The 16,477-nt window shown below is 36.9% G+C and overlaps 1 protein-coding gene across 1 annotated transcript in view; it reads left to right on the top strand.

Annotated features, from left to right (window-relative positions):
* PDE3A (phosphodiesterase 3A) overlaps positions 1-16,477 on the top strand; it is a gene marked incomplete at its 5' end in the record, with an annotated part of 324,361 nt that overhangs the window by 254,205 nt on the left and 53,679 nt on the right. Inside the window, 2 exon segments of the mRNA NM_213736.1 lie at positions 10,341-10,598; positions 12,604-12,758. Of these exon segments, the coding sequence (NP_998901.1) occupies positions 10,341-10,598; positions 12,604-12,758 (413 nt within the window).

Genomic DNA, 16,477 nt, shown 5'->3' with positions numbered 1-16,477 from the left:
GCTTTGCCAGCCACTTCATCTTTTATAATTAGGGAGTACCAGCCTGGAAGTCAAAGACAGCTAAGGTTATCTTTTTAGAGATAGGAGTGCTTACTTGAGTAAGCAATTTCTTAAGTATGTCTTCTTTACTAAATAATAAAACAAGATTCTCTGACAATTGTTTTTTTGAGGATATTGAGTGACTTTGCTAGTGTCTCAAAGATCTTAGAAAATATAAACAGAAGGACTGCTTTTTGTTTTTGTTTTTGTTTTTAAACAGTTTTGGGCTTGGGCTTATTTGCAGACAGATTGTAAGGAAATATAGGAGGACACAAGGCCATGTACTACATCCTATATGGTGACATGGAATGTTCTTTGAACATCAAAAGAGAAGGAAGTTAAGAATTCTGGTAGCTGCTGGAGTTTGCTGTGTCTCACAGTGGGTCAGCCAGCCGAGGTGTTTTTAGAAAGAAAGCAGTTTGATGAAGGGCCCTATATATTTTCCTCCTACTGTACATATGTATTATCCTAAGGAGCAAATCCAAATGTCAACTCATATTCTCTGCCAGAAAATTAAAATAAGCAAACATCTGCTTCCTTAGGATGACATTTAGCCAAGGTTCAGCCTACAATGAGTTACTGCAAAATTTTCACATGATTTCATTTTTAAAAAATTTCCCAACCAACTTCAAGTCTAAAATTATAAATGGGTCCTATGAAATTATAAACACATATGCAGTTTTGCTGGCTCTGAGGTCAGAACCAGTAATACACCAAAGATCATTTACGGAATCCAGCTCATCTTCTACATGAATTTAGTCCATTAAAGACTAAAACACTGCTCCCTGGTATCGAAAAGAAAGATTTGGAGGGTGAGGGGTGGCAGCTCCCCAAAACCCAGCAGTCATCTTTTCCCAGCATTAGGACCAGAGCTGGGTAAGAAAAAGTCCCCGTGACTTCTTTTGTGTGTCATCCCTTACACTGTTTATCCCTGCCGTATCCCAACTCCCTTTTCACCCTGAGAATGTTCTTCCCATGCTGTGTTTGCCTCCCAGGATGACTACATAGAAAGAAAGAAAGAAAAAAAAGAAAAAAAAAAAAAACTCCCAACAATGGAGCTAAGATGCCTGCTTTGAGAATTCTTTTCACATGGTATATTATAAATCATACCAGTGCAATCACCCATATTAACTGAAACCAGGGCCTCTGTACAAATTACTTTCTAAGACCCTAAAATTCATCTCAGAACTATTATGAGTACATGGGAGTGGGGAACACAGTCCATTTTATGACTGTCTTTACCTGGAAGAAAAAAGTGAAACTATTCAAGGTTTTTTAATGTTTTGTTTTGTTTTTATTGGTAGAGAAATTATTTCTCTAGCATAATTCTGCCTTCATTTATAAAGAAACTGCTGACCCAGTGTGTGTAGTATATACATGTATGATATGGATTCCTATGTGCACATAACCTTTTTCAATGTAAAAACAATAATTATGGTGGTACTACATAGTATTTTTCCAACTTGTACTGTGGGCTAAGCACTCAGCTGATGTCTTTATGTGCATGATTTCATTGAATCATCAACAGTACTATATAGCAGGCATGATTATTACCTCATTTTAGAGATGAGAAAACAAGACCTAAAGAGATAAGTGAATTTCCCCCAATCGAAGCAGATCTGAAATTTGAACACAGAGTCAGACTCTAGATCCTATGTTCTTAAAGGCCCCATGTACTACCTCATAAAATAAAAAATTTGATATTGATGAATGAATAAAATGTCCTTTTTTTTGGTCTTTATTTTTTTGTTTTGTTTTGTTTTTTGCCATTTCTTGGGCCGCTCCCGTGACATATGGAGGTTCCACGCTAGGGGTGGAATCGGAGCTGTAGCCGCTGGCCTACACCAGAGCCACAGCAACTCGGGATCCAGGCCGCATCTGCAACCTACACCACGGCCCACAGCAACACTGGATCCTTAATCCACTGAGCAAGGCCAGGGATCAAACCCTAGTCGGATTCGTTAACCACTGTGCCACGACGGGAACTCCTAAAATGTCCTCTTTTATATCCTGATTTTTTTTTTTGTACCCTGCTTCCAACTTCTCATACATACAGCCTTCCCAATTGCATAGTTGATAAAAACATACACTTGTACCTTTTTGTATCATGCAATAATTCTTGAACCAAACTTCACTCTCTGTCCCTTATTAGAGGAATAGTAATGAATAGCTTTGACATAGCTATTATATCTCATTTCAAGTGAAAGCAGGTGTTGGGTTTAAATTAGCATGGAGCCCTCTTAATCAGTAGTTGGTCTGTTAATTTAAAAAGTTATTATTAAAGCAGAGAATCATAAAAAATAACATTTTATATACTCCTAGTAATATATTTTAACTTAATTCAAAATGAACATGCATGCTTTCACACATCTTTTGATAAAAAAACTAAGAATGTTTCTCTTTGGGTATATTTTTACCATATTGATTAGAGTTCTGGGTTATCTGTCTTACATGCAGTACACCTGTACTTCATTGTATATGACTACCCATTTGGGGATTTTTATTTTTTTTAATTAAAAAAAATTTTTTTTGCCATTTCTTGGGCCAGTCCTGCGGCATATGGAGGTTCCCAGGCTAGGGGTCCAATCGGAGCTGTAGCCACCAGCCTACACCACAGCCACAGCAACTCAGGATCTGAGCTGCATCTGCGACCTACACCACAGCTCACAGCAATGCTGGATCACTGAGCAAGGGCAGGGATCGAACCTGCAACCTCATGGTTCCTAGTCAGATTCATTAACCACTGCGCCGTGACGGGAACTCCTTGGGGGTTTTTAAAACAGTAGAAATGACTTAGGCACTTGGAAACTTTCTGAGTTGAAAATATTTCAGGCACATTATTGTTTTCTTCTTGAATCTTTGCAATTGTATCTCCCCTATTTAATTTAACATAAATCAGATGCTAGGGCCTCATCTTTATGAATCTATTTATGAAGTCTTTAAAATTATTCAACTTATTTTTTATTTTATTTTTTGGCCGCGCCCAAGGCATGCAGAAATTCCCAGACAAGGATTGAACCTGCGCCAATGCAGTGACAACACTGGATCCCTGACCTGCTAGGCTACCAAGGAACTCCCTGAAATTACCCCGTTGTTTACTCACATATCACTGGTTGATATTTTATTAGCATATGTAAGTTACGATGACAGTTTTAGCTGGCCTAAACAGATTTGGGACCAGACAAATCTGACCCTTGGCAAATGTGTAACTGATTATTGAGTGTGGAAGGTCCAGAGAATAATGTCTTCCCCATAAGCACTTGATGTACATTAGACATTTTACCAAAGGAAGGAAACAGCATTCGTGACTTAATGGTAAGTTAGAAGGTAGAGTTTGAGTAAGATTAGCAAGCAGTGAAACAAGGACTTTTCTAAGTCTGAGTAGTAATCTAAAAATCCTTTTTAAAATGTAAAATGCTTAATGAGCCAAGAATTTTTTTTTTTTTTTTTTTTTAAGCACTATACCCGCGGCATCTAGAGGTTCCCAGGCTAGGGGTTGAATCATCAGAGCTGTAGCTGCCGGCGTACGCCACAGCCACAGCAGTGCCGGATCCGAGGCGCATTTATGACCTACACCACAGCTCATGGCAAAGCCGGATCCTTAACCCACTGAGCGAGGCCAGGGATCAAACCTACATCCTCATGGATGCTAGTCAGATTCGTTTCCACTGAGCCACAAGGGGAACTCCAAGAAATAAGTTTTCAAAGTATTTCCTCTTTCTTCTTTGGTGTATGTATGTTATGTAAAGAAATGCTTTAGATTTACAGAATTGGAGGGCACCTTAGAAATATCCAGGCTAGTTCTCTGATTTTACAGGGAAGCCTGAGTGCTCCAATGGATATGGTATTGCCTAGAGAAAGCCCATGGTTTATTTTGGAAACCATTATCAAACAAAATATTGAACAGCAACAATAAAAAAAGTGGCCTGATTTGAGGAATAAAGCATTTCGACTAGATTATCTAGGTAATTTATTTTCTCAATTCTAGTGCTTTTGCATTTGTAACCTATCTTTGAGTTTCAAGTAGAATTATGAAGAGAGGCTTTTATGCTGTGTCCAGTTTTTTTCCTCCAGTTAGAATAAATTAACCTCCAAAGCAAATGACACATCAAATGATTCACTGAGTCAGAAGACTTGAGACGTATTCTATCTTCTGCCTCTGGGCAGGAATGTATTTAACCTATTTCATTAAGTTATCAATTTAATCTTTGCTTCAAAATGTGTAGGGAAAAGTCCTTTAACTAGATTATACTTGTGCTGCCCCCCAACAAAATTTGTGAAGAATTGGATGCACTGTCATCACCTTTGCCCCTATACTGGATAATCTCCCTAATCATTTTGAACCGCTAATTGCTGTTGATGTCAACTTTCCCAAGTGCTTTCTGATTCCCCCCCCCCCCCCGCCCGGCACCTTCACTTCTTTGTTTTCATTTACCTTGTTTCTGTAGTTACTTCCTAAGACTTCTTAATGATTTTTCTTTTCTTTTCTTTATTTATTTTTTGTCTTTTTCGGGCCGCACCCACAGTATATGGAGGTTCCCAGGCTAGGGGTCAAATCGGAGCTACAGCCACCAGCCTCCGCAAAGCGGGATCTGAGCCAAATTTGTGAACTACACCACAGCTCACGGAAATGCTGGATCCTTAACCCACTGAGTGAGGCCAGGAATCGAACCCACAACCTCATGGTTCCTAGTCAGATTTGTTTCCCCTACATCATGATGGGAACTCCTGATTTTTTTTTCTTTTAAAAATTAACCATTTCTGAATATACTGATAGAAACCCAAACACAGTGGGGAGTAAATAATCTGTTAATAATTTTGTTTTACAAACTGTTAGTCATTTGATCACATAGGTTTATTAGAATTTTTTGTAATTTGCAACATATGATAGTTTGGAAACTTAGATCCCTTCATAGAGTACAGATTTTTTCTGATTCCTATGCATATTCAAAGCTTTCCCCTTTTTTATACCAGTAGTGTAATTTCAAAGTTTTAGCCAAGAAGAGGTGACAGTATAAACAAAATTTCTGTAATTGAATTGATTGATACATGTCTAGTTCAGGAGTTACATTTAGTAGTGATTATGTGTATTTGTCATTGTTTCTTTAACTTCTTATCTATAACTTCAGATTTTATAAGCCTTTGATTTACAAGTAGATCAACTTGGAAGCAATCTAGATTGTTACCATAGCAACCAGTATTGAGTAGGACATCCTGGAGATGATGAAGTAAACTGGAAGGGGATAAGGTGGCGGCGCGGGGCGGGAGGGGGAAATACTGAAAGAACGAGGTACTTTGAAAAGTAGTGGATCTACCAAAAGAATCAGTTATTTTTGGTTTGATATATAAAACTGCACTTTACTCCACTGTTTATCAGACTGAAATTCCAGATTTTCTATTTAAAGGTGGCATTCCAAATTTGGTTGTCATTTAAATAGTGCCCAGGGAATTATACTTGCATTTTCTTAAAGGTTAAATATAAATATTTCCATTATAAGGTGAGCCTGCAAAGTAAAATGTTTTTTATTGCTTGGTCACTCTTTTTAAGGAAAAGATTCGTTTGATCATATGCACTGTAAAAAGACTCAACTGGAGTTTTATGCTTAATATAGTTCATTATTGCACCCGACGATGATTTCAGGCTGTTAGCTTAAACCTTTCCTTTACAGTATCTTTAGTATAAACTTAACCTTTAGTATTTATTATCACTAGCTAAGATTTCACCACTTAAATGATTTTTTTTCCTGAGCATTATCCGGTATACCTAGAAATTGAAGTATATTAGTTAAGTTGAATAAGTGTGGAAATACCCTCTTTGTGAGTCACTCCATTGTTTTGTATTTTGAATCATATGGTGAAAAAAACACTACCAAGCAGCCAAAGCCCCTATGCCCTTAAATTCCTTGATAGTGACTCCCTGGACATGCTGAAGTCTTTATAACTTTCCTGTTGTTTATTGAAATAGCAGCCTATCTCTCTTTCAGTCTTTCAGCATTTCATGTGTGGTTAATCTTGGCGAGTTTGTGGCAAATGAATCTGATTGTTGGTTTTAGATTTCATGCCTCATTGAAGCCTTAGGTTATTTGAGCCAAAAAGTGAGGATAACAACTTCTGTGATACAAGTTTTAACTGTTATGCAATTTTGTTTTTTTAATTGAAAAACTAATAAAACAAAGATTGACTTCATGACAGTAGGGAGACTTTTGCAATAGTAAAAGTGTTTGGTTTCTTAGCTATTTCCAACATGGATAATTTGCTTTTTATTGGCGTGAATATTGCTTTTGTTTTCACTTGAAGACCTTGGCTTTCAGAAAAGCTACAGTATAAGTAGCATTGAAATACATAATGTGCTTATTCTCTAAACTCTTGTGTAACACTAACACTGACTTATAAGGATTTCATTTCTATTTTAAAGTTACTTTAACATTTTTTAGTTTCTTTTTTTCTGGGTATGTAAGAAATACATCCATTACTTTAAAAAAGAAGACGTATTATAAAAGACATAAAATTAGAGAATTATAAAATAGACTTGTTCTCTCACTAATAATTCACTTAAAATCATAATTATAATTAACAGTGAGCATGTCCTACTTTTTCTTCACATTTGTAAGTTTTATATACTGTGAGAACATGTTGAGAAAATCTCTAATTATTAAACTATTAGTACATAAACTGTTATGTCAGAACATCTTAACATTTTATGTCCTGAATATGAAGTTTGACTTAAAATTTCAATTTTTTTAAGGGAAACAGTAAAGTGACTTACTAGTTTAAGTTTGTTAGAACAGCATGGATAAGAATAAATATTATAGTTTTTGATGGTCACACTGGGTAAGTTTTCCAGAAGCAAGATAATCAGAGATACAGTTGAAAATAAACTTCTAAAAGGGAATGTTAACCTACTTCAGTGGCATTTCTCACAGTCATTTTTGAAGTTAACAATGTGCATACATTTTTTGAAATACACATAATTATATATCCTAAAACTACTAACATTACAGTTAAGTTTTCATGTTGGTTCACAAACGATATTAAACATACAAACAGAAAAACATGGCACAATGATTATATAAAATATTAAATAATTATAGATGTATTTAGTAGCATACAATAAAAACATTCAGTATTTATTTCAGCCTGCTAGTTCAGCTCCTGAGCTGTGGAAATAGAGTACGTTTTTGTGTTTTCCACCTTACATTTCTATGCTCTAGCTATGTAATTCTGAATTATTTTGATTCGGTTATTTGGCAAATTATTTTTGATAATAAAAATGAAGATAATAAGAGTACCTACTTTTAGACTTGTGCACAATAAATATCAGCTATCACCATTATTATTCATCATTGTTATTATTGCTAATTTTATTTTTCTAGTACTAAAGACATAACCTCCATCTGATAGCTTTACAGAATAATTTATCCATGGCTTCTAGTTATTTTAAGACTAGAGACCTTCATAGATGTTGGGTGTTTTCATAATCATTGTATTTTTCTGATTCCAAAAACATACATATTCACTTCTTCTGTAACATACTTTCCTCACCACTGAGCAGTATTTCCTGAGTACTTTTTCAAATACATATTTATAGAACTACCCAAACCTTTTAAACAAGTACATGATACTTTATAGGATATTTATAGTACAACTTTTTAAAAACAATTTCTCTGTTCCTATGCATTTATGGCCACATTCTTTGATTGTTATCAGAGCACTGCTGTACTCTTGCTTTTATGGCCTTATTTTTATATTTTTATATATGTGTAGTTTTTCTTCAGACTAAATAACTACATTGTTTTGCTAGACTATAAGATATATACGTTTAAACTATAAATTGATAGACCCAGCAAAAATTGCTTTCCAAAAATATTGGATTTTTTTTACTCATTGCTTATTTTCCCAAATCATTACTAATACTCAGTACTATCAGTCTTTTAGTATTTTACCATTTTGACAATTTAATGTTTTTTTTTACATTAATTCGTATCAAATATTCGGGATGCAATTCGCTTTTTATATATTTGATTTTTTTTTTTTTTTTTAATTTTCAGAAGTTCCCAGGCCAGGGATTGAATCTGAGCCATAGCTGCCACAGCTGTGACAATGCTGGATCCTTAACTCACTGTGCTACAGTGGGAACACCTATATATTTGATTATTAAATTTTGTTTGAATTGTATATTCATTCCTTTATTATTTTTTTTTTTTTTTCTTTTTAGGGTGGCACTTGCAGCATATGGAGATTCCCAGGCTAGGGGTCGAATCGGAGCTACACCTGCCGGCCTACACCACAGCCACAGTAATGCAGGATCTGAGCCACGTCTGTGACCTACAGCTTATGGCAGTATCGGATCTCTAACCCACTGAGCGAGGCCAGGGATTGAACCTACATCCTCATGGATACTAGTCAGGTTCATTAACCATTGAGCTACAATGGGAATACCTGAATATTCATTCCTTTCATCCAAGTTTATCTTTTATTGATTTTTTTTAAAGCCTTTTACTTGCATGTTTTCTTTTCTCTATGTGGCAGATACGGTCTCATGGGCTGTTTGCCTTTTACCTTTGTATATGGCATATTTTCTTATGAAGAAGTTTATGTCTTTATTTAGTCAGATCTATTAGATATTTTACTGACAGTTTATGCCATTCTATTATTCTTTAACAGTCTTCCTAATCCCAGGATTATAAAATAGCCCCATATTTTTTTAATAATCTTATAATTTTATACATTTAAACTTTTCATCTCTCTGGAGTTTATTTTTAAATTTCTTGTGAGAGAATGCTTAAACTTTATTTTCTTCCAGAGTTCCTTTTGTGGCTCGGTGGGTTACAAACCCGAGTAGTATCCATGAGGATGTAGGTTCAATCCCTGACCTCGCTCAGTAGGTTAAGGATGTGGCATTGCTATGAGCCATGGTGTAGGTTTCAGATGCAGGTCAGATACTGCATTGCTGTGGCTGTGGTGTAGGCCAGCAACTGTAGCTCCGAATCAACCCCTAGCCTGGGAACTTCCATATGCCACAGGTGCGGCCCTAAAAAGCAAACAAACAAAACTACTTTATTTTCTTCCAAGTACATAGCCAGACTTCTAATTATCTCTTATTGAAGAACTAAAGGATTATTATTAGTATTATTTATACCATTATCATTATTGAACACTGAGAACTGCTAGCACAATAGTAATGCTTTACATGTAATCTCCCTTTTAATTCTTATCGTCCCTTCCTTAGGTTTGTTCTTTGCATATCCATCTTATAGATGGAGAAATCACAGTACAGAGAGCTTACTAACTTACCAAAGATTATTCAACTAGAAAGGGGTAGGGTCAGGAATCAGTATTTCGACTCAAGTAGCCTAGTTCCAGAACCTCAAGCCAATCACTGTGTTACGCAATTTAAAGTTATGTAGGTTCCACATGCCTCATACCATGGCAACATTCTAACATTAATAGCTGTTCACATGCCATCCTTAAGCTTTATCTGCTCTTACCCTTGACCCTGCCCCTGCTCTCCCTGGCTCTTCACATCCTCCTGCCTACATTCTTACCTGACCAGCAGAGTAAGGAACACGCCTGTCCTCTGTTTTTGGTGCTTTTCATTTCTTCAGCAAATACAGTGTAATGACTCTGAATCTAATAGACAGTTCTGGCAGAAGTTGACAAGTGGGCCACAGAAATCCAGAACTGAAACTTCTATTCTTAACAACCACAAAAAAAAAGGGGCAATTTGTGAATCTGAACACAAGTTGAATTGCTTTTTTGTGCTAATCTCTAATATTAGTTTAAAAATTACCACATGCCAGGTTCAAATATCACATAAGACTATAAAAGTAAGATTTTTACTATATTAATCTTATTTTTCAGAATGAAATGTCTTTTTTGGCTGAGTAGTGTTCCATTGTGTATATATACATGACATCCTTTTCATTCATTTATTGATAAACACTTTCTAAATAATATGCATTAAAATGTTGAATTTTTCTTAAGGAGTGATTGATATGAAGTTTTTGTTTGTTTCCTAAAACGTTTTACCTTTGAAACACTAGTGTTTATTTTTTTATCTTTGCCAATACGTCCTACCCCTGCACAGGTTCTAGCAGTAAAAAATGTGCTATTGAACACAAAAAAATGGCAAAGGTCGTGGAAAATATTGGCAAAGTTTGAAACAGAAACGTGATTCAAATGTCACTTTACTGCAACCCGAGTGTCACTTCTGTCCATTTTTCAGTAGAAGCCCAGCTTCCCTCTCTCGTGCCTTCAGTCTCAAGCCTTTCTCATCAACTCTCCCATGTTTGGTATTCCAGTCTTCAGGAACCAGTATCACTGTGGACATTGCCGTGATGGGTGAGGCTCACGGCCTCATCACTGACCTTCTCGCAGACCCTTCTCTGCCTCCCAACGTGTGTACATCCCTGAGGGCAGTGAGCAACCTCCTCAGCACACAGCTCACCTTCCAGGCCATTCACAAGCCCAGAGTGAACCCCGCCGTTTCTTTCAGTGAAAACTATACCTGCTCAGATTCTGAAGAAAGCGCTGAAAAAGACAAGCTGGCTATTCCCAAGGTAAGACTTGATGACATGTTCCTGAACACGTTAAACTTCTTCTTTTCATTATCTCCTGGGCCTCTTTCTTGTCACTCCAAACCCACATGCCCATTCATACCAGTGACTCTGCAAAGATGTGTCAGTCAGGGTGACCAAAGTAATAAAAATTTAAACAGAAAGACTTCCGTCCTTATACGTAAGAGCTTTCTATAAACAAACAAACAAAAATTATGTTTTTACATTACCTTTTTTTATGCAGACATTCAAGAAGTTTTATCTTCTCTATACCAGGCCTTTTTTTATGGGCTAAAGATATGGCAGTGAAAGGAGAAACAAACAAAACAAAACAAAAAAACAGGCAAAAATCCCTGCTCCCAGTCTTGCAGATTCTGTATAAAATTCATTGACTTTGGAAATGCAAGATTCCTTTGGTCTTTGATTTCTTAATAGGGTATCCTTCCTAGCACCCTGTGTTCTTTCTGAAACCCAACAAGTTTTGCACTCGGAAAAGTTTTGGTTGGTTCTAGATTATTTAAAGTGAAAGATGGCCTTTGTGATTTGTTTAATTTCTTCTTTTTACATATAAGATATAAGCGTTTTACCAAAGCGAGATGTTGGGGATAGGGTTTTGCACCCCATCTAGACCTCAGTATTAGTTGAAAACAAGTCATGTTAAGTACTAAAAATAACAGAATTTCAGGGGTCTCCGGTATGTCCAACACAGTTATCTATTTAGTAAACAAGCAGCTGTCCCCTGGAGCTGGTGATCAGTCAGTATCATCTGGACACTTGCCATTGTGAGTCTCTTGACCCGGGACTGTGTTCTTCATACAGCATTGTCAATTAGGTAGTTAAGTTTCCTTGGAACATCTACTCCGACAAAGGTATGGCTAAGTACGATAAGACAGTCAAGGAATGAGAGAGATTAACTGATTCCTTAGGGTCCCAGAATGGACATGCAGTCAGTGACAGGTTTATGGACAACAACCCCGGTATTTCCATTGCTTGATCTTTTCTCTTCCTATTGAATGACCTTCTAAGATACTTGTCCAGATGTTTAAGAGATTTTGAAAACAATTTAGTATCAGAGCTCTTCTTGAATCCCAACATGCCATGTATTCACATCTCAAAGTTTTTACCATCTTCAGAAGAACAGAATGGGTCTTGGTTAAACACTACCTACATGATTGTTCTCCTCAGAGTAACTAGCCACAAATAAAAATGAGTTGAACTGCTTCCTCTTATAGCCATTGCTGTAGTTGTATCAGGTTACCTTCCGTAATTTTGAAGGTTAAGACTCTGTTTAGAGGGCTAGTGCTCATCATGGTAAGCCTAGAATCTTGCCACACATCCTGCTTAAGATACAGCAGGAGAAGAAACAACAGAAATGGGTCACAGGTCTACCAGCAGAATCTTCTGTGAAGAGCAGTTGGTCCTGATGATACCACCCATATGCTTGTCTAAGGCATGTGAACCATGAGAGAGGTGGCACATCCTGTGACTAACCCTTTGCTTCTGTCATTTCTAAATAAAGAAGCTAAAATTAAATCAATAGCAGCTGTTGTGCAAGATGAGAGAAATTAATCTGCATCCCAAACAAGTGTCTTTTGAGAAAAAAATGCTGCTCATAACAACTAATCTAATATGTGTATAGGTGTGTAAGTCCTATTGAACTAACATAACTATACAATTATTCCAAAGGTAATTGACTCTCATACCCATAATTCCATATTTGTAACATCACTGAAATGAGGGTCCCAAAATGTTATTTTTGTAATATTCATTCACTGTGGCTGGAGTTTCTTATTGAATTCCTGAACACCCAAATTTTAGATACAGATTGATAGATCAGTCAATTGATCGATATATCTATCTATCTCTATGTTAAACTATATTGGAGAGTCAACCAATATAATTTAAGAAATTCCCTACCAGTTAGAAACCCCTTTTCTTTCATTATATGACATAGAAATTAGTGATAGAAAATATGCTTGGTAATAAAATAAACACTCCTTCATCCTAGCGCCTGAGAAGGAGTTTGCCCCCTGGTTTGTTGAGACGAGTTTCATCGACTTGGACAACCACCACCTCAGCCACGGGTCTGCCCACTTTGGAACCTGCCCCAGTACGGAGGGACCGGAGTGCCAGCATCAAACTGCATGAGGCACCTTCATCCAGGTTAGGCAATGCTCCTATTAGTTTCCTGTCTCTTGGAGAAGTTCCTTACCAGCAGTGAATTATAAATTACAGGGGATGGGAGGCCCAATGAATTCTAGTTGGCTGGAGGACACCTTTGAAAATGAAAAAGGTGTATGCTTTCAATCCAGAGCTGTGTAGGGATTAATATTCGATGACTGGGCTTACACTGTGTTGTTAAATATAAATGGGGACAGTGGCTTGAGGTGATCCCTGCTGCTGTGACTTTGGATGGGAAGAATTGACCCTAGAATAAAGTTGGGCTTAGACTGAGATTTGTATGGATCTTTAAATCAAAGCAGCCAACATGATGTTTACAAATGGTTGTTAGATTTCCCCCAGCCCACTAGACCAGCATCCTAGCATTAGGGTGCTGCAATATGAAAGGGAAAAGATCAGATCAAAAAGTAGATCACCATTCCAAGAGCACAGGATAGGTTCTAACGGTTGATGATTTAGACTTTATTTAGACAGAGAACAGATTGTTGGTTGTCAGAGGCTGGGGTCAAGAGTGGGCAAAATTGGTGAGGGGGGTCAAAAAGGTACACTCTTTAAGTTATAAAATAAATAAGCCCTGGGGATGGAATATACAGCATGGTGTATACAGACTCTAATGATACTGTATTGTGTATCTGAAAGGCGTGAAGAGAGTCAGTCTTAAAAGTTCTCATTTCAAGAAAAAAAATTTGTAACTGTGTGATGATGGATGTCAACTAGACTTATTGTGGTGACCATTTCACAATATATACAAATAGGAAATAATTATGTGATATACCTGAAACTAATAAAACGTTATGTCAGTTGTACCTCAGTGAAAAAAATAGAATAAACTTTATTTAGTATATTAATGCTAATTTTACAAAGTGGCTGGGAAAGTCAGAGTTACCAAAGTTAAAGGAGAGAGAGTGCTGAGGTCTAAAAAGAGTTTTAAAGAAAACATCATCATGAAAGAGGTGCTTTGAAAGAGGTGCATATAATGTTTGTCCTTTTCTATTTAGAATAGAAATAGCATACTTTACATGAATTCCATAATTATCAGAACATTTGCCATATGATTTCAAGTTTTTGAAATTTGCATCAGTTTTATTTATGACCTAATAACTGAAAAATTATCACATCTTTGCTGAACTACATGATGGCACTATTAGAAGTGATTTTCCGGAGTTCCCGTCGTGGCGCAGTGGTTAACGAATCCAACTAGGAACCATGAGGTTGCGGGTTCGGTCCCTGCCCTTGCTCAGTGGGTTAACGATCCGGCGTTGCCGTGAGCTGTGGTGTAGGTTGCAGATGCGGCTCGGATCCCGCGTTGCTGTTGCTCTGGCGTAGGCCGGTGGCTACAGCTCTGATTCAACCCCTAGCCTCGGAACCTCCATATGCCGCGGGAGCGGCCCAAGAAATAGCAACAACAACAACAACAACAAAAAGACAAAAAAAAAAAAAAAAAAAAGTGATTTTCCCTTCATCTTGGCCTTGAATATAAATAAAGTACCATTCTGAGATGGGCAGAGAAATGGAAACTTTTCAAATTATAAAAATTTAATGACTGCTGATTTTTCTTGCTTTCTCAATTAAAAATACACTCGGTTTCTATATTAGCAAGAGTCTAATAAGCCTATAGAATCAGAAGTAAGCTTGAGTGATTCTTTCAGTATAATTCCACTCTATCTTATTACATGGACTTTTGTAAAACTTCTAAACATCACCATGGGAAGATGTTACCTAGTCTGTTTCATGAACATTTCCTAAAGTTTGAAATTACAAGTCATTGGTAATATTTTCTTATGAAAATATTGACCATTGTCAACTTCTACAGCAGTGAACACTGATAAGTTATAGTTAAATATTTGTTGCTTAAGAAAATGAATTGTGTTCTCAGTGTATGTCTTTGGAGAGGCTGAATATTTTACCAACGCACCTTGCCTAGATTCCTGTCAGAGTATTTATTTTCTTTCCATAGAATGACTCTATCAATAATCCATTCATACATTCTTAAATTTCTTTCTTTGTGTTAATGTATGTTACTTCTCAACAAATTTAATTTCTCTTACCCCTGTCTTCTTTTAGTTAAATGAGATTGGGGGCTGAAATTGAAATCATTGTGAAAAAGAAGCTTTCAAAAGCTTTTATGAGCTTAACTCCTAGAGATGTTGTCATTTTGCTTTATGAAATAAATACTCATACTCAGATATTTTCAAGATAGATAAGGAATAGCATGCAGTCCCACTCCTTTGCCCTAAAAATACTCAGATGTCTTGCCTGGGTATGCTTTTTTCCCACTGCCTAAGTTGTCCTTCCTTAATTTTATTATCCTATTAAAAGTCTTGGTATAAAATCTGAGAGTAATACAACTTTTTCAGCATTATGAAGAAATGAAATTCATTCTGAAGAGAATTTGAGCCCTGTAAGGGTAAACCATATGTAAGTAAGTGGCCATGGTATCACCATTAAATAAAGCTAGTTTTGATTGACTCATCCTCTGTCCTGGGTGAAAACGCTGAAAAGATACTCATAGATAACTCATAGATAATCTCCAGCCCTGATAATAAACCAAAGTTAGGACCTTCTGCACTTAAGAGACCTATTGCTAAAACTGCTAACTAATTTCAAAACTGATTTGAGTTTTAGCCTTTGTATTTCTTCCCTTTGATTTCTTCCTTTCCATGTCTTTTCTTCTGCAGTGATCAAAAGGAGGACAAGAGTGGGAAGTGAAAAGTAGAAACAGTCCTTGGGCTTCTATTCCTTTAGGTTCATAGCTGGATGACTTACCCTGGATAGTTTTAGGTAGAGCTGGATGAAATGACATTGGACTGAGAATCAGAAGGATCTTGGCCTTAACACTCAGAGATGTGTGTCTGGAGAAACACACAGGACCTTAGTCTGAACCTTGGTACCCACTCTAAGGGATTCTTAGGAAAGGGGGTAGGGGGCTGGTGTGGTACAACTGGAGTAAAATTAGGTAGAAGGATTGCCAGTAGGTGCTTTTTAAAAAAGTGTGCTTGAGAGAAATTTTTAAAAAGTCTGAATTAAATCACACCCTAATCATTCCATGTCGGCCTTGAAACTGACTGACCCCAGCCTCTGTAAAGGCTGTACACGCAGTAAAAGAAAACGTTAGGACCTGGTAGGACTTTTAGAGGATGAAGTCGTTTTGAGTAGAACTAAGGTTATAAAATCTACTTTTGTGGAGGAGGGTTGAGATCTTCTATAGCAGACACACAGATAAGCTCTCCCCTGCTGTGTTTAGTGTGGGAAGGCCAGGGAAAGGTTTCCCCAAGCTGTTTTCCTCCCTAGGATGCAAATCATTACATATTTATGAGATGTAAATAGGAATCAAGAAGGTAAAAGTCAATAGCCAGCTGAAAACTATTTCAAGGATCACACAAAGCAGTGCATTTGAAAGTGCTTGTAAATTGTAGATATACACACCTACATATGGTGATTTGTTATTTTTATTAATAGTATATTTTAATACATTAATAATTGTTATGTTAAGATAGATATATGGGGAGTTCCCTATGTGGCTCAATGGAAATGAACCCAACTAGTATCCATGAAAATGCAGGTTCAATCCCTTGCCTTGCACAGTGGAGTAAGGATTCAGAATTGCCCTGAGCTGTGGTGTAGGTTGCAGACACAGCTTGGATCCCATGTTGCTGTGGCTGTGGCATAGGCCTGCAGCTGCAGCTCTGATTCGACCTCTA

Source organism: Sus scrofa, chromosome 5 (genome assembly GCF_054392235.1).
Source record: "Sus scrofa isolate SSC_HxYL_T2T_F1_AM1 chromosome 5, Sscrofa_HxYL_maternal_Yorkshire_Landrace_v2.0, whole genome shotgun sequence".
NCBI lineage: Eukaryota > Metazoa > Chordata > Mammalia > Artiodactyla > Suidae > Sus > Sus scrofa.
This window is presented reverse-complemented; position numbering and strand designations above follow the sequence as displayed.